Below are 18,984 nucleotides of genomic sequence, written 5' to 3'. Positions count from 1 at the left end.
TCAGTAACTTGGCAGTGGTTCACAATGGCATAAATTCTGCATGGCAAGCAGAAGACTCATATAAGCAAAGGCATCACACATTACAGGAAGGGTAAGAGTAAGGCAGAGGCTTTTTTCAGTGTGTGTGTGTGTGTGTGTGTGTGTGTGTTTTGCTTAACAAAAATGTTCTTAAATTTGTTTAATTTTAGTTGGCTCATAAAATATTTGTGCTAGCCTGCAAGTCCACATATTTGCTACAGTATTTTAACTCACAGATTATCAAAGCACAGCTCAGCCAGATATCTGAGCGATACCTTTACATTTTGTGCATTTGTTTCCATTTACCTTTATTAAAAGGAAAATTAAACCGAAGGAGAAAATATATAAAGTACTGAGCTTAGTGTTCACTTCATCCTATTTGACAAAAGCGAGTCACCTGTTGTATCAGTGCTCCTGGGTGCATTTTAAATGAACCAAGTTGCTTTTTTACTAACTCATGCTTTAGATTTTTCTAGCCCAGTGTTCGAGAGTAACACAATGACGCTCCAGGTTCCTCCACGGTGGAGGTCTTTCTCAGACTTTCTGCAGGCAAAGCATGTGAAGTACTACTGAGATTTGGGCTCTCCCTTGTTGGACGTATATCAATGAGTAAAAGAACCAGGGCATACAGGACTTTATCAGAACATTTTTTTAGCTGGTCAGACTTGCTTGGTTTTGGAATTTAAAAACAAAATTAGTTGTAAATGATGTAATACTATATTTGCCTTATACAACAGTGAATTTCATGCCTTTGTCAGGTTGTATAGCTTAAGGAGAAAAAAAAAACACCATTTGTGAGTGTATGGCATGAGCCATTATCAAGAGGCACTAAAATTGAAAGAGCTAGTGGTTTGCTTGTGCATGTGTATGAGTGAGAGAGAGAGAGAAATAGAGACAGATTTTTTGAAGATTCTATGATTCAGTATCAAGTGGACTAAGGGTGAGTATTCACATGGGTTTGTTTGGATGCAGACTTTGTCATGCTTAGTTGGCCAACTAAAATAAATGACACTTAGTGAATAGACCACTTCAAGCATGACAAAATCTGGATTCAATCAGTACATTTTTATATGTATAATGCTCCCTATCATACAAATGTGTGTCCAAATGGGATAATACACTTACACCTGGGGTGCTGTGTCCTGATAGTATTATAATGGAATCTGATGTATGTGTGAGGCTTTTTCTGATTTGGTATCCAGAGACATGTTACTGAAAACGGGGGTATTTATTCTATGTGTCTTTGTGACAGAAGCACCACACAAACAAGTACTATATATGATAATTCACCCCAGTAGTCCTCCTTAAAAATGGTGTGGAGAATTTTCTTTCCTATTTTTTTCTTATTTTGAAAATTGTTGCTGTATGTTAAGCAGATATTCAGAAAATGAACCACTATATACCATTCCAATTCTCAGGAGACAACATGACTGTTTTAAACACTGCAGACTGGTTACTGAGTTGCAGCACTCCCTCTTCTGCAACAAGTATGAGTAATCCTGGTGTATTGCATGTGTGTGACTGGCTTCTTGATTGCTGTGTTGAATCTATGGTATTTTGCTTTATACTTTTTGATTTGACATTGCACAGCTTTCTCGTCAGAACCCTTTAAATATTGAGAGAAACACAGAGATTGTAATGTTTTACAATAACAAAGTATTTATAATGTATTCTATATCTGTCTATCTATTTGTCTGTCTATCTATGTGCCCATAGAAAAACCAAGTCAGTGTGCCCATATAAATATCAGATCACTTGGTTTCTTATAAACATTGATATTTACTAAATCATTGTGAATGTGCCATATATTCTTAGAAAGAATCTATAAACTGTTTTCTGGCTTAGTCAAGTTTATATTTGTAGCAAAGTTCAGATATTTCTCCAGCAGAGGGAGAAATCCTGCAGCAGATATTTCTCTTGGCAGCAAGGGGAATAGATTGCTTGTAGTTCCTAGTTATATTGCTAATTTTCCACTGCCATACAAAGAGCTGTGTTCCAACATGTTATAATCTCCCAGCATCTTCTGACCAGCTATGTTGAGGGAAAATTATATTTTTCTGCGGAATTCACATAACATTCCCAACATTCCTTGCTTACCCCTTCTATTCTCTTCTGGTTGCACCTCTCCTTTCCCACCACGAGGGATCCCTACATACACTGACTTTCTCTTGTAGCAATGAACGGTTTCTGCGTCTTCTGAACCTCATTGTTTTGCAAGCTCTTGTGGCGCACTGTGATAGGTTGAACTTTGGTGACTGGTGGGTTGGCTTATTTTGCCTTTCAGCAGGATAGTTGGGTAATCATTTTTTGTTGTATATACTCCCCGCTTTCAAATTTGTAGTGAGCATCTCATGTTTCTTTTTAAAAAGCAAACAGGATTTCCCTTGACAGCAAGATTATTACAACACCTCACTCCTCATTAGGTTTCTGTGCAGTTTCTCAAACTATTGATGCAGTTTTCAAAATACTGCCATTGTAGCAATATAGGAAAAGTTGTTCCCCTTGTTTTTGTTGTTTAATCTGCACAAAATGTTTTCCAAATTACAAGTATTTAAAGTGTTTCAGGAATTTTTAGGGTGGATAAACCAAGATGTAATTAAAGTATTTAGGCTCTTCCTCCCTTTCTCTTCCTTGCCTTTTTCTGATGTATTTCATTAAGATTCGAATTTTATTTAGCTAATGTTCAGCTCTCAAAATGTGGAACATAAATTTTGTAGACAGAGAAGTAGAATTGGCCGTCTACTCATATCTGACACAGACTATGATTTAGTGCAGCTTGCACAAGTTTTGAGTTCATGTGTTCTCCCTGCTTTTCTCTTTCTTTTGGTATGACTATGAGGAGGAGATTGTTTGTTTTCAAATAATTGGAATTTATTGTTATGTCTGAACCTGAACCTGTAGTTAATCTTAACTATGATATAGGGAAACCGACCAAGATTATAAACCACAATTGGAATTGGATTGTTTCCCTAAACCATAGTTAAGAGTAACAGTTCGTCCAGGTTAGAATATAAAAATATGTTGCTATTAGTTAAAAACAGAAGCAGAAGCTTACAATCTCTTCCTCTTGGCTGTGATGAAGATGTAGAAGGGAGGGAGAAGCTGATGAAACCAGGTTTCATGCATGCAACACTAAAACATGGTTTAGGCGCTGCATTTGAATGTGTCCATGTATAACTTTCCTAGAATCATAGAATTGTAGAGTTGGAAGGGACTCTGAGGGTCGTCTAGTCCAACCCCCTGAGATGCAGGAATCTCAATTAAAGCATCCACGACAGATGTCCATCCAACATATGTTTAAAACGTCCAAGGAAGGAGAGTTTCCCTGTGGAACAGCGCTTCGTGTCAGAAAGTTCACCCTGATGTTTCGTCTGAATCTCCTTTCATGTAACTTGAATCCATTGGTTTGAGTCCTAGCCTCCAGAGCAGGAGAAAACAAGCTTGCTCTATCTTACATGTGACAGCTCTTTAGATATTTGAAGATGTCTCTCATATCTCCTCTCACTCTCCTTTTTTCCAGGCTAACTTATCCAACTCCCTCAACCATTACCATTAGTTGCCCTCCTCTTGACATGTTCCAGCTTGTCTATATCCTTCTTAAATAGTGGTGCCCAGAAATGGACACAGTACTCTAGGTGTGGTCTGACCAAGGCAGAATAGAGCAATATTACTTCCTTTGATCTGGACACTATACTTCTGTTGATGCAGCCTAAAATACCATTAGCTTTTCTTTTCTTTTTTTTTTTCTTTTTTGCTGTTGCATCACACAGTTGTCTCATGTTAATCTTGTGTTTTACTAAGACCCCTAGTTCCCTTTTCCATATACTACTGGCAAGCTAGGTGTACCCCATCTTATATTTTCGCAGCTGGTTCTTCCTGCCTAAGTAGAGACTCTTACATTTATCCCTATTGAAATTCATTTTGTTAGTTTTGGCTAAATTCTTCAACCTGTTAAGATCATCTTGAATCCTGATTCTGTCTTCAGTGGCATTGGCTACCCCTCCCAGTTTGGTGTAAGCTGAAAATTTGATAAGCATCCCCGCAATACCTTCAGCCAAGTCTTTTATAAAGATGTTGAACAACACCAGGCCCAAGACAGACTCCTGCAGCAGCCCACTTGGCCCCTTTTACCCAGGATGACAAGGAACCATGAGCATTCTTTAGGTTTGGTCAGCCAACTAGCTACAAGTCCACCTAATAGTTACCACGTCCAGCCCACATTTTACCAACTTCTCTGCCAGAATATCACGGGACTTGGTCAAAAGCCTTACTGAAATCAAGATACAGTGGTACCTCGGTTTATGAACTTAAACCATTCCGGAAGTCCATTCTTAAACCAAGGCGCGCTTTCCCTAATGAGGCCTCCCGCCACCAGTGCACTTCCACCATTCGGATTCCGTTTTTAGACCAAGGTAAAGTTCTCAAACCAGGACACTGTTTCTGGTTTTGTGGAGATGTAAACCAAATCCTTCTTAAGCTGGACTGTTCTTAAACCAAGGTACCACTGTACACTACATCCACAGCATTCCCTTTTTGTTACTTCTCATGCTTAACTTCTCATGCTTAAGTTCAAACAAATTTTACTGACGAATGTTTTTGTTGTAGATGTGAAGCAAGTGAATTCTCAGACGCAAACTTTAAGAATAGGAAAAAACAGTTTGGTTAGCATTTCAGTGCAAACCTATGTAATTCACTTTTGCAACCAATGTACAAACTGAAACATAGCTAGCCTTCAAAAATCTCATGACTTTGTGATGCAATCTTTCACCAAAAAATGTGTACCAAAATCTGCACATTGCATAAGAGGGAGTCAATTGCAATTGTTTGAAGTAATGAAATGAGTAGTTTAGATTTAAAAATACATACAAACATGCATGCTTAGGATAAATATGTATGACTTTTAAAACATGCAGACTTTAAAAAAATTAAACCCCAAACACATACAGAAATCAGGTAAATGGAATTGAAGATTGGAAGAAGTACTAGCTGACCATTGTAAACTTATTTAAATAATGTATACTTGCATAAGGTTTATAAAATACACAGACCATATGAGGACCAATCCAGTTCAAAAGGTAAAGTTCATATATTGTGAATTAATAGATTTATTTCCAGCCTTACCCATGTGAATTGAATAACTAATGTACCCTTATCTCACATGCTGCTATTTTGAAGTAGATTTAACTAACAACCCTGCGGTAAAGAACAGACGAAAAAGTATCCAGATGTGATTGTCTGGATTTAATAGCCTTGAGAGACAGCGACTTGCCCTATATCATCCTCTGATCTCCATTGGTTGAACATAGATTTGAGCCTAGTCTTCCATCTCCAACCCCAACCATTGCAATAGCCTGTTTATCTATGCATGGCATGCTTGCTTTGTTGAATCCGTACCCTGATCTTTGAGTTGCAAAACATAATACCTGGATTTATCTTCCCAATCCCCTTTTTATAGAAAGGAAACTTGACACTTCACAGTGTGAAGAATCTGGCGATTGTAGGAAGCAATTTATTCTCATTTCATGGCTACCTGCTGTCTGTGAGACAGAGCCTTGTAACTACTGTTCTATCTTTCTAATGGTCTCCCTTGCTTATTTTTTTTATAAATACACTAACTTCGATCATAGTATTACTTTTCCTCTGTTTCACAGCCTGCAATAAAAACTGAGCGATATAAACCAACCATGGGCCTTTTGAGAGTTTTCAAAAACGATATGTTTTTCTTAGTGCACTTGTGCTAACATAAATCCAGCAACAGTATTGCAACTGCATGCTCCTATATAATAGAAATGGGTTGAGGGGGTGGGATAAGTCTTACAGGGGATATGGAGAAATAACAATTTATTCCTATTGCTTTAAATATACCGTATATATCAGAGCAATAGGTTCCCATGATCTGGAGAGGAAGAATGCAAAGTGTTCAAATAACTAAATAAGAGAAGGTCCACAAATAAGTGTTGCATTTGGCAGGGAGTTGGGGATAGCCCTGTGGGTCTTTTTTATAGGTGTATGTGCCCTCATGCTAGTGTAAAACTTTGGTAAGTCACTTAACCTCTAAAGAAAATACTTTAAAAAACTAAAACGTTTCAAAATGTCACGGCAGTGTAGAAGGCCACCACTTACCAAAGGCACAGAGATTGATGTCATACATTTACACCTTGCCTCATTCTGCATTTGGGCAGCTCTCATCATAAAATCAATCAGTTGGGTTTAATTCAATGGTGTCTGTCCACTAGTGGGACGACTCTGTTGGCAGGATAGATTTCCTGCTGCTGCCTGCCATGCTGCCCAAAATCTGTTCTGGAAGGTTGAGAGACCTTTCACAGCAGATTGTGGGGTGGGGTGAGGTTGGATGCAATAAGGAACAGGGAAAGAAGTCCCATCACTCAAGCAGAAATCTTTTCACACAACATTGGATGTCGTCCTCTGAGTCTCAATAACAGCACAATCTTACACATGTCTGATAATAAGGAAGCCTATTGACTTACTCCCAAGTAACAGCATATAGGATTGCAGCCTGAATAGTTAAAAATAAAGCAGATCATTTATTTGCTTTAGAAAGCATATTTTTAAAAAATTAAATGTATACTCTTAAAAGATCAAAACTGCTGTACAGAGAGATAATGAAACATACCATAAAACTATAAGTAATATAAAGCAATACAGCTGGAAACACATTGTTAAACTACATCAAAATGTCACAGGCATCATCCAGTAGGTTTCCATGATGATTTGATAGGCAAGCAGCAATCACAGTTGACAAGAGCAGCTAGTAGAAAGAAGTCCATTTTTTCAGTGGCAAAATATTTCAGTTGAAAAATTGATTTGCCTCCCACAGAAATATGCATGTTGAGAGAAAGCATTTGGATTTTGCACAACAAATGGATAATGATCATGTATTCATTGCACAAAAGATAGTTTGAAAAGATCCTATCTCATTATATTAGTTAGAATAATCTTTGGAAGATATGTTTAGAAAAACCATGGTTCCTGAGGGCCTACTTTCTCCGCTTGGTAAGAATAGATCTGCTGATGTGCCAGTGTATTTATTCAGAGAAATTTGAAAAGACACTAAATAAAGAGCTGGGGCCTGCAGGTATAGGATGGAATATAAATTCAATAAATAATATAAAATAATAATAATAATAATAATAATAATAATAATAATAATAATAATAATAATAATTTATTATTTGTACCCCGCCCATCTGGCTGGGTTTCCCCAGCCACTCTGGGCGGCTTCCAACAGAGATGAAAAATCCACTAAAATGTCACATATTAAAAACTTCCCTGAACAGGGCTGCCTTCAGATGTTTTCTGAATGTCAGGTAGTTGTCCATTGCCTTGACATCCGATGGGAGGGCATTCCACAGGGCGGGCGCCACCACCGAAGAATGCAATAATATTGTTTTACTTGCCCAAAATATTTGTGTTTCCTTTTAATCCATGGTCCTTCATGGGTGGAATCTAGACTGGATTTATATTAAAGCATATATGGATAAATATTGGCTTTTCCTTCTTTTTCTTTTTGAAAAAGAGAGCAAGTGCATGGTTTTTTAAAGCTACAGTTGTGTTGTAGTAGATTATTCTCAGAATCATAATAAACAGTTTCCACATTTGTATATATTTTTTGATCCACTCATGCAGATTTTTGCTGTAGTTTGCATGGTAACTTGTGTGTAAATTTTTGAAGTAAAATCTCATGTTTGCTTATTTTTCTATGTAGTGTCTCTTCTTGCAGTCAAAACAGAACCTATGAACAGTAGTGAATCAACAGCAACAACAAGTGGAGATGGATCTCTTGACACATTTACTGGGTCAGGTAAAGGCATAATACACTCATTGTCTTGTAAAGTCAGTTTTTGTCAGTTACTCTTATCAAAATAAGGATGCATAATCAAAATTCCTTAATAACAATTAAGTTATCTTTTAACTATCCTGATAAAGTAGTTAAAAGTCATGGTTAGTGGAATAACCAATCTTTGGTTAAAACTTAGGTAGCAGAGTTCAGAGTGCTAATATTGAATGGTCCTGTGTTGGTAGCAGGAGGGCAATGATTCCTTGAGGATCCCTTATGTGCCCTAGTGAGCAAAGAGGGGAGACCGTTTGCAGCAGCAGCAATATGCCCATGACAACAGAGAGCAACTGAGACATCTGAATGTCAGACAAGACAAGGAGCTATCTGGAAAGGTGGAGTGATCCAGGCCAACCTCAAAACCAAAGACCATTTTTAACTCTGCTTCTGTGGGAGAGAGAATTCCTGGGGTTCCAAGAGTCTCCACCCGATGCAAATAATGTGGTTTCAAATAGGCCTGCTGCCCCTTCTGGCTCTCAAGGCAGACTAAGGCAATAAGTTCCCCACTGACTTTGCCTTCCTCTGCTTTCCCTTCTGTCTAAATAACTGCACTGCATGAGGCCCAGCAAATGCTACTAATGGTCCATAACTCATCAGTCTCTGTTGTTGCCATCTCTGGCAAAATGTAGTACAACAGCATCAAGAAAGAGCTCCTTTCACTCAGTTTTCTAGTAAATAAAAAACAGTGAGTTAGCTGCAGCTCTCACAGCAACTTCTCAGCACAAAAATGGACACACACAAAATGAAACACTGTCCCTGTCTCAAGAGAGAATGGTCAAAATCAGTGATTCATCTAGTAACAAATTCCTCAGAAGACCTGATGGCCTAGCCAAGATACTGCAGGTGATGGTATCTACCATCCAAGTAACACCATGGGTTAGGTTCCAGACCAGGCCTCTACAGCGAGCACTGTTTCCATACCAATTCCTCATTCAGTAAACACATAGTTTTTCCCTTCTACATTCTCTTAGTCTTACAGAGTATGGATTCATATGTTTTTGTTGTCCTAGCTTGAATAGGGGTGTAAGTGTGGTATTACATAATTTCCAAAAGCTGTCTGTGTCTGTTGTGTCTGTTGTTGTTATTTGTACTGGGCATGGTCACTATGGCTATGCTTACATTGTGAGGCAGAGGATCCATTATTAGATCTACCAGTTAGATCTTGAGGGTGGAATGGATCCTCCCCCTGGAAGAGGAAGCAAAAGACTTGAAAGGTCCTTCCTATCTGGTCCAGTGGGAGGAGTCATTCTATTTGTGAAATGTCCTCCAGTCCTCTCTTCAAACAGAAATTCATGGTAAGGACCAAATTCCAGTTTCTATTATATTGAGATGGAAATTTTTAATTCAGCTAATGAGCTTGTTTATGTAGCCAGGTTTCCAAAGAAGTGCATTAGGGAGCTCAGAGCCCTTCATGTGCTATTGGGATTTTATTTTATTTATTTATTTTTGCTTTGATCAACAGGGTCCCATGCTGTCTTGTGAAATAATGGGTCCATGCTCTTCAAGAATCTGAAGCCCAAAGCTCCCTTAGGCACCTAGAAATAGTTGTCCAGTTCTTTGGATCCTGCCCATAGTCTGTTTCACAAAATAGTGAGGAGCTATTCCATGTTTGTGCAATTCTGAACGCTGTTTGCTAGTACCATTATTACATATTGAAGAAGGGTAAACTTTGAAGTACAATTATGATCGATTAGACGAAAGAAATTCCAGAGCTACTTCACGTACTGCTTTAATCTTTTTCAAAAGTGAATGAACAGCAGATGGCCTAATAAAGACACTCTGTATATTTGCCTAGTATGGATTTTCTGTGAAGGCATTGGTTCAAAATTTTAGAATACATATATTTGGAACACATCTGTCTTAGTCAAGACAGATGGTTAGAGGAAAGAAACTTCAAAATGTTTGGATTCAGTCCAGGCTAGGCAGTACTCTTGAAAGATTTTTAATAGGATATGATTGTCATAATTTAAACTTGCCTAGAAATATACAGCTGCTCTTTGTATAGGCACGTAATTAGTTGATGGCTACTGTACTAGACCACTTGATTGTTTCTGTGTAAAATTAAATAGATGTGCTACATCTATGGGGTGTGTGGAAATAAAGCAAGTCCTGGTGGCAGCCCTCTTATGTTTGTAACATTAAAGGTAAAGGTAAAGGTACCCCTGCCCGTACGGGCCAGTCTTGACAGACTCTGGGGTTGTGTGCCCATCTCACTTAAGAGGCCAGGGGCCAGCGCTGTCCGGAGACACTTCCGGGTCACGTGGCCAGCGTGACATCGCTGCTCTGGCGAGCCAGAGTCGCACACGGAAACGCCGTTTACCTTCCCGCTGGTAAGCGGTCCCTATTTATGGAGATAATCAGATGTATTCATCGTGCAATAGTATCAACATAAGCCCAGGTTCCAAAGAAATGTGAAATCAGTTGAACCTAGTGGTTTTCTTTTTTGTTTGTTCTAAACTGACTTTACTTTGGACTGCAGTCCTCTGCTTTGTCCTGCATAGCTTTTGAAAATCAGCTAAGTTTGAGAAGTAGATCATGATACGTGGCCTGGGGCTCAGCTGTTAAAAAATTCTGCTTCATTAATAAAAAATCTCTTGTGCAAGCTTTGTATTATGACCCTATTTATCTAGCCTCCCCCCCATTTTTTTTAATCAAATCAAAATTTCTTTCATATGAACAGTTACCCCAAAGTTATTGCTATGCATCTAGAACTGTGCTGGCATCCCTGTTCACACAGACTTCCTTCCCATGTAAGCAAGTCTCCTCATTCACTGTGGTGGAGATGGCAGTTCCATTCATCATTTAGCACTGTATGCATAACATGGCTTCCCATCCTCTCTTTATTGAATCCCTTGGAAGCACAGAATCTACTATGGGCATGGAGTCTCTACACTAGAATGACTGGCCCAGTATGGTAAACAATTGCAACTCAGTCCATGAAGGAAAATAAATTAATGCCTCTGGTTCTGCTGTGCCAAGTGTACAAAACCATGCTTTATGTGTAGGTGGTAAAACATGAAGCCGAACCTAACCCCAGACATCTCCAGAGTTTGTCAGAATAGCATGGACAATAGACTTCTCTTGTTCCTACAGTTTTGTATAAGGATTTATATTTTTATTAGAAAATGCTAGTTTCATGAAGTATTTGCCAATATTGCAAATTGTGTGCCTAGGCACAGGGAGCTTGTGGCTGGTTGGGGCTCAGAATAGGGAGATGAATAGAGAGATGCCTTATGAGGAACGGCTAAGGGAGCTGGGCATGTTTAGCCTGGAGAAGAGGAGGTTAAGGGGTGATATGATAGCCATGTTCAAATATATAAAAGGATGTCACATAGAGGAGGGAGAAAGGTTGTTTTCTGCTGCTCTAGAGAAGTGGACACGGAGCAATGGCTCCAAACTACAAGAAAGAAGATTCCACCTAAACATTAGGAAGAACTTCCTGACAGTAAGAGCTGTTCGACAGTGGAATTTGCTGCCAAGGAGTGTGGTGGAGTCTTCTTCTTTGGAGGTCTTTAAGCAGAGGCTTGACAACCATATGTCAGGAGTGCTCTGATGGTGTTTCCTGCTTGGCAGGGGGTTGGACTCGATGGCCCTTGTGGTCTCTTCCAACTCTATGATTCTATGAGACAGGACAAAGTTTTGGGTTCAAATAGGCCACAACTTTATTACTTACAGGTGTAAGTAGGCTTTGGTGCAGACAATGGGTATGTATCCTGAATCAAGCAGAATATTGTTCATCATACTCAGTGGCTTTTATTCGTGTTAGGTTTCTAGCTAAAAATATAGAACATAGCTGTTTAAATGTTGTCTGGTTCATAGCAAGTTTGATCAGAGCAGTCATACTTTGATTCAACAGTTTTTATATTGTTTATAAAATACCGTATTTTTCTGTGTATAAGACAGGTTTTTTTTGCTATAAAAAATTGGCCAAAAATTGGGGGTTCTCTTATACATGGTTAGAGAATTCACGGGTTTGGGCTCAGCCTCTGCCGTGATTGGCTTGGATTTGGGTTCTGGCGTGGGCAGAAAAATATGGTACTTTGTTGGCTCCAAATATTCTCATACATTGAACATTCTGTACTCTTGGTTTTTTGCAGTAATAACAAGTAGTGGCTACAGTCCAAGATCATCACATCAGTATTCGCCTCAGCTATATTCTTCCAAGTTAGTGAGCATGCACCTTCTTACATATTACTGCATATCATTTATTTTAGGTCATTTATTTAAAGAGTATTAAAAGTAACTGTTTTGTTTTATATAAAATGCATTTTATGTAATCTGAGTGGTCATTCAGTTCAATGGATAGCAAAGGAATTTACTTGTTTGTAACTTCTTTAGCAACGGGAATCAATATATAAGATTCCTCTAAACTAGTGGTGTCCAAACTTTTTTCAAAGAGGGCCAGATTTGATGAAGTGAAGGGCCGTGAGGCCGACCAAAGTTGTTAACCTTTTTTGAAGATTGAAGATGTTGAGCTTTTTTAGGATTTTACCCAAGGAAATAAACTGCCACAGGGGCTGGATTAAGCTGACCAGTGGGCTCTATTAAGCCCCCGAAACGGACTTTGAACATGCCTGCTTTAAACATATTTTCAATGTATCTCTGCAATGAATAACTATTGCTTGCTTCATAGTGTATAACTGTAAAGTAGGTTTCAACCTATAAGCCACAATTATTTTAGCCCAGAATAATTTTGTAACAGTCAATGTGGCTTTATAGGGCTGTATCAGTAGTGTCCCTTGCTCTGACAGAAGACTTTTTGATATGGCAGAGGCTTCTATTAATAGAATAGGTAGGCAATTTTCTCTGATTCCCCTCCTTCCTGCAGCTCTCACATTCCATAAAATCTACTTGAGAAGGTTAGCAGACTCATTGGAGCAGACCAGGAACTTAAGGAGGAGAATTGGTGAAAATTGCCTTCCCCTCTGTTCCACTGGCAGAAGCCTCTGCTGGATCAAAAAGTTGTGTCTGTGTGAACGACACTATCGTGTGCAACCCATAGTAGCTTAAATTAATAATGATAGTTAATTTTTTATTTGCAGTGTTGGCTTTAGTGTGGAAAAGAACAATTTAACTATGATATGGTGTGATATGATATGACATATAAAGTCATTACAGTTTAGCTTTATTTTAATAGTCTATTACTTAAAGTGTAATATGTTGCATTTTATGTAGGAAAAACGTGTGCCAACAATGTGAAAGTAGTTTAAAAAAGAAAGCTGAAATGAAAAATAAATGAAATTAATAACATATTTAGCCATGGATTTTAAAGGGTATGTTTCATTTAAATCAGCTTTTCTGTGTATTCATGTTAATTAAATTTCATTTTAATTTTTAACCATTCAGTATAAAGTGTGCATTTTGAAATATGTTTGTAATTCCTTTTAAGAAAAAAAAAGTGGGTGGTTTTGTGTAATGTGCATTATTAGTTAAATGCTTCAAGTATTTTCAGTGATGCTTTGTATAGTCCCACTCTGTGATGACTTGAAATTGAGGGCATTCTTTTATTACATGCTCATATGTGGTAGACTGATAAGTATAGCAGTTTACTGATCTTTCTGCCACTATTCAGCTATTGCTTATACTGTACCTCTTATCTAGATATATGTTGAGATTGGGAGTGGACTTTGGGTTTATGAGCATCATTTCTGCTATCTTCACTGTCCCCTCATTCACTGTGCATAAAATAAATGCTCAAACTAGATCCAGTGGTGTGTTTTTTAAAAAGAGACTTTTAAGAAAAAAGGAAATTCAATATTCGTGGTCACATAGAAATCCCACATTCTAATAGACATAGAATCACATGGTTCAGATTTTCATTTTTATTCATGGTTTGGGCTTCCCTGAAATGTACATAGACTTGAAGAGGAAAGTTTAAAGAATGACAGTCTTTCCTACTTCTCTCAGCTCTGTGTGCCTTTCAAGGTTCATATTGATTCTGCTGGTTCAGACTTTCTTCCAGTTTGCCTTCATGAATAATTGTGAGGAGGAGGAATGAGAATATTTGGGATTGTCTATTTGTTTGAATAAACTTGATATGTATATATTGTCACTTGTGATGATATCCCCCCCCCCCCTGTTTTCTAGGCCCTATCCACATATTCTTTCTACTCCAGCAGCACAGACAATGTCTGCCTATGCCAGTCAGACCCAGTATTCAGGAATGCAGCAGCCAGCAGTGTATACAGCCTATTCACAGACTGGGCAACCTTACAGTTTACCCACTTACGGTATTTGACCTCAAGTTGTACTTTATTCTTATTCCAAGTATTTTTGACATCATGGAACTGCTGTGCTTTCCCCCCATCTATAAGAATCAGATGAAAATTAATTTCTTATGCAGATTTGGGTGTAATGTTGCCAGGCATCAAGACAGAAAGTGGACTTCCACAAACGCAATCGCCCTTGCAGTCCGGGTGCCTTAGTTACAGCCCAGGGTTCTCCACACCACAGCCAGGCCAGACACCATATTCATACCAAATGCCAGGTCAGTCACCTATTGTCCTTCTTTGCTCTTTAGTGTTACCTTTGAACCAATTCAGAATCTATGTATTTCTTATTTATGTGATAAGTATCTTGAGTGAAACTTCATGTCACCTGATAAACTCTTTCATTACAGTTACGATAGCTGTCTGTTGTTTAAATGAATGATAATCTGAAATTCTGCCAAGATAATTTTGTTGATTATTTTCTAATTCTTTATCATAACTCACTTTTAATATTTGTGAATAACAGCCTCATGTACCATGTTAACAAAGTTACTCGTAAATTATCTGATGACAACATTTAATACACTGGTGGTTTACTTTAAAACTGAAAATACCTTCTTGAGAATGATATAGACAACAATCCTAACTAAGCCAGCTGCATGTGAAATGATCCTTTGGGCATATCTCTGGATGCCAGCATATCCTGTTGTCTATTGTATTTGGCATTCAGTTCTGAAATTGGGAGATCTCTGAGAGGACATTAAATCATTGAGCATATACATGTTCTAAGCATTTACATTGTGTTGGATTCTACATTTGGAACAATCTTGTGGCCCTTCTTCCCATCTTGTTTGTTCCTAGTTATGTTGATAAAGGAAAATGGTGATACCTAGGGTGCAGGAATTCTAAAAAATCTGTTCTGCCCCTAAAATACCTAACAAAATGAAGGGATACAGAAGGACTTTCTGTACCCTCTCTTCTGTTTTAGCACATTAGTAAAGTGCATGGGTTGCCAGCTGCAGCCTCTTACAATTGCAATAAAAATAAAAATCAAGTAAGGGGACCGGGAACCTGCTGCAACCAAAGTTGACAGTTATTGGGTAAGTATGTATTAATTGTATGTTTTCTTAGATTTTTATCACTTCATAGACCTTTTAGTCCTATGAACTATAAGTTTGATCCATTCTTAATTATGCTTGGAGTGGATCCACTGACATCACCCTGACTTCAGTGATAACTAGCTCAAGTTCCGTTGCTGTCTAAGTAAGAACAAGTCTGAATCAAATTCTATATTCAAGATTAGTGTCCTTATCCCTGCTCCCCCCAACCTTCTTTTCCAAGCCATCCACCATATTTCATTAGTGTGTCATTGGAACTGGATTCCAGGAGGAAAAATAGCAGGAAAAAGAAGAAAAGAAGCTGTTGAAAGAGAACAAGGACTCACTGATCTACAGAGTGAAATTTGAGTGCATAGATTTCTTCATTAGTGCTTCTGTGAAGCTGGATTGTTCTATATGGAAATCATAGCATAGAATTAAAGCTTTGGCAACTAGATTTTTAAAGCAGAATATGGCATTGTTTATGGCATTCAGTTATATAGTTAAAAATAATGATCTCTTCAATGAAATATCAGAATAGTTAATATTTGCATATTTCACTTACAAATTCTTTATATTTATATATGAAACCTTCAGATTTTTTACTTTTGATTTGTCTGCATTGTGCATAATGTATTACTTATCTCTTATACAGAATTATTCTTTTAACTCTAGGTTCTAGTTTTACACCATCCTCTACTATTTATGCAAACAATTCAGTCTCAAATTCTACAAACTTCAGTAGTTCACAACAGGTATGATTATGATTATTTCTATAAACGTCAAACTATATTTTGTTTGACTTAGCAATTTTAAGTATTTTGAATGGACTGGACAAGAATTTATTTCACATTGCTGTATTTTAGATGGGAATGCTTAGAAAGTCTTGCTAGAATTTAAAACATTGTATCTATCATTCTAGGATTATCCATCATATACAGCTTTTGGCCAAAACCAATATCCACAGTATTATTCAACATCAACATATGGAACATATATGACCTCAAACAACACCACAGATGGTACCTCTTCTTCATCATCAACGTACCAGCTCCAGGAATCTCTCCCTGGGCTCACTAGTCAACCAGGTACAGATCTTCATCCAGGTGAATGTTTTTTTTTGTTTCATCCAGTGTTGTTCAGAATTTCAACTATGACATAGGTAAATTTTACTTAGAAACCGTTAGTAGTTAGCCATTAAGAGTTTAGAAAAGTAAGTATAGAAATTTGAAAGTATTGATATAAAAATCCTTACTGGAAAGAAAAGGAAATAATCACAAGAGCTTAGAGAAATAGCATTTGAGAGCCAAATTACACGTGATGTAACTGCAGCATTTATTCTGGGGACTAGCAATGGGAGTCTAATGCAGAACGTGTTCCTGGTCTTCATTGAAGCCTCATGCCATTTTTTTGGCTGAAAATAATCTTCACCTGACTGCTGTTTGTCCTGAAGTTGCTGACTTCAGGAAAGAGCACTTTCAGGGTCAAAAGGTACCCAGGAGAGAGGAAAACAGTGGAGAACCAAATCCCCAAGGAAGGATGTTCTAGATCGGGGCTCCATGGTTGTTATTTCTCCAAAATAAAAGTGGCCAAGTTAAGCATACTTTACAAATGTATGACTAACCTCACAAACAGATTGTCTATTGGACCTTGAGTTCTCACACTTGCAGAAACTCATTGCATTGTTACAGTTGCTGCAGTGTATGAACAGCTGCAATATCCTCTTTAGTGGGAAAATGGTGATGATGCAGGAAGTAGTCTAAGAAAGGTCCTTAGACTTTTTCCCAGTAGTCACTTCCAACCTACATGAAAATTATTTTAAAGGACTGTCACCATCTCCCTTCATTTATTTATTTATAATCTCAGAAAGGTGGCGGGGGGTGGGACTTGATATTTTGGTATTGGGCTTAACTAGCACTGTGTTACATGATCCTAGCTGTGGGTTATTTGTGCTGTTTCCCACCAGCAGTTAATTCCCTGAAACCTTAAACTGGATAACAGTCTAAAAACATGTGGGGTGAAAAGTTATAGAAAAACATATACAAAAACTATGCCTTAAGGGTAGCTTTATTGGGGTTCAGAGGAACTGGATCATTAGGACAGTTACAAAAGAAAACATTTTCCTTACTAAAACATGCCCCACCTAGGTAGACAGTAATTTCAGCAGTGAGCTTCCAGAGTAGGTCACACAGAGGCTAGTTGCTAATCTTCTCATCCTCCCCAGCAAGGGAAGGAATAACCAGAAATTTGAGGTGGACATGCAAGGTGAGGGAGGGGAAGCTCCATTGTGCAGATGGAAGTCCTGGTGCTAGCAGAACTGCTTAGTTAGATCCAGCCCTATATTTTTAATGTTTTCTTTAAAAATCACCCTCATTGTTCCCATGCTAGCTAAGAAAGCAACATTACAGTGGGGAAACAGAGTTCTTAATCTTAAAGCTGATCAATTTTATTGTTATCAGTATAAAGCTATAAAGTGTCAGGTTTTGGATTACATAACATTTTAATACTGTCTAGTTGCCTCACTGAAGCAGTAGAAGATGTCAGTGTTACCCCAGTTTTTCATAATGGATCCGGAAAGGAAATCAAAGAACCATTAACCCAGAGCTTTCCAAACTGTGTGTCGCAGTGTGTAGGTGTGTTGCGCAAATGCTTCTCACACTCCTCCTGGGGCTGGAAAGGGGTTAATTTAACCTCCGGTTTGCTAGTAAAACTGAATTACTGTGTCACGAAATGATGCATGTCTAAAACGTGTGCCACCAACATGAAACGTCTGCAAAGCTCTGAATTAACCCATAATCTCTAAATTAGTTGAAAGCACTTTTAATATTAGTTGTAAAATATATAGAGGAACAAGCATTGATGATTAAGAATCACATGGCTTCTGAACTGGAAAGCCTTCTCTTTTCTTTGAGGATGTCAACAAATACGGTACAGTGGTGCCCCGCAAGACGAATGCCTCGCAAGACGGAAAACCCGCAAGACGAAAGGGTTTTCCGTTTTGGAGGTGCTTCGCAAAACGAATTTCCTATGGGCTTGCTTCGCAAGACGAAAATGTCTTGCAAGTTCCTGCGGGGTTTTTTCCCTCCCCCCCCCCTTTTTCTAAGCCGCTTATCCGATAAGCCGCTAAAAGCCGCTAAGCCGTCAATGGGCTTGCTTCGCAAGACGAAGAAACCGCTAGACGAAGAGAATCGCGGAACGGATTCTTTTCGTCTTGCGAGGCACCACTGTATATAGAGATGTCAACAAATACGGCATATAGATTGGGGATGATCCAACAGCATGTATATACTTGGGCTGCAATTCCATTCATACTTAACTGTCAGTGAGACCCACTGAATGCAGTGGAACTTTTTCTCAAATAAGCATACATAGCCTTTCACCGAAAGCTCCTAAGTAGACTTAAAATCAATTATTGGGGGGTTTTTTGCTAGAGTTTAGTTCTCCTGATTTAGACAACACTTTCAGTTTTAAAATGCTTATTGCCTTTTGTAGGCTTTTGTCAAATATGCTTGCTCCTTCTTGGATTTGTGTCTTTCCTGCTACATTCCATTCCTGTTATATTTCCAGTTGCTCATTATTTCAACATTTTCTCACTTGGCTACCTCCTTGATTTCTTTCTTCATCTCAAAATCACCCTCAGAGTTTTGGTGAAAGATGATGATATGTTCCCAGTACTAAATTGCATTTTGGGTTTGGCATTTCAACCCACATTGTTTCTGTAAATAATTATATCCCTTGGAACCTTCCTAGTATGTTGGACTCTTGCCCTTTATGTATAGAACAACACATACTCAATACACCTTTC

At 38.2% G+C, this 18,984-nt stretch overlaps 1 protein-coding gene across 17 annotated transcripts in view; it reads left to right on the top strand.

Annotated features, from left to right (window-relative positions):
* The window catches only part of EYA4 (EYA transcriptional coactivator and phosphatase 4), a 110,499-nt gene that overhangs the window by 61,726 nt on the left and 29,789 nt on the right, over positions 1-18,984 (top strand). For 11 of the 17 annotated variants that reach the window (XM_079970654.1, XM_079970661.1, XM_079970653.1 and 8 more), the window contains 7 exons: positions 1,437-1,505; positions 7,745-7,840; positions 11,971-12,037; positions 13,961-14,103; positions 14,217-14,360; positions 15,855-15,934; positions 16,102-16,285. In XM_079970654.1, coding sequence (XP_079826780.1) covers positions 1,437-1,505; positions 7,745-7,840; positions 11,971-12,037; positions 13,961-14,103; positions 14,217-14,360; positions 15,855-15,934; positions 16,102-16,285 — 783 coding nt within the window. The remainder of the gene's footprint in view (positions 1-1,436; positions 1,506-7,744; positions 7,841-11,970; positions 12,038-13,960; positions 14,104-14,216; positions 14,361-15,854; positions 15,935-16,101; positions 16,286-18,984) is intronic. The other 6 variants (XM_079970664.1, XM_079970665.1, XM_079970657.1 and 3 more) reach the window with 3 other exon arrangements.

The sequence above is a fragment of the Podarcis cretensis genome (assembly GCF_951804945.1).
Source record: "Podarcis cretensis genome assembly, chromosome: 3".
Taxonomy (NCBI): Eukaryota; Metazoa; Chordata; class Lepidosauria; order Squamata; family Lacertidae; genus Podarcis; species Podarcis cretensis.
The sequence above is the reverse complement of the archived record's forward strand: the minus strand, read 5'-3'. Positions and strand labels throughout refer to the sequence as shown.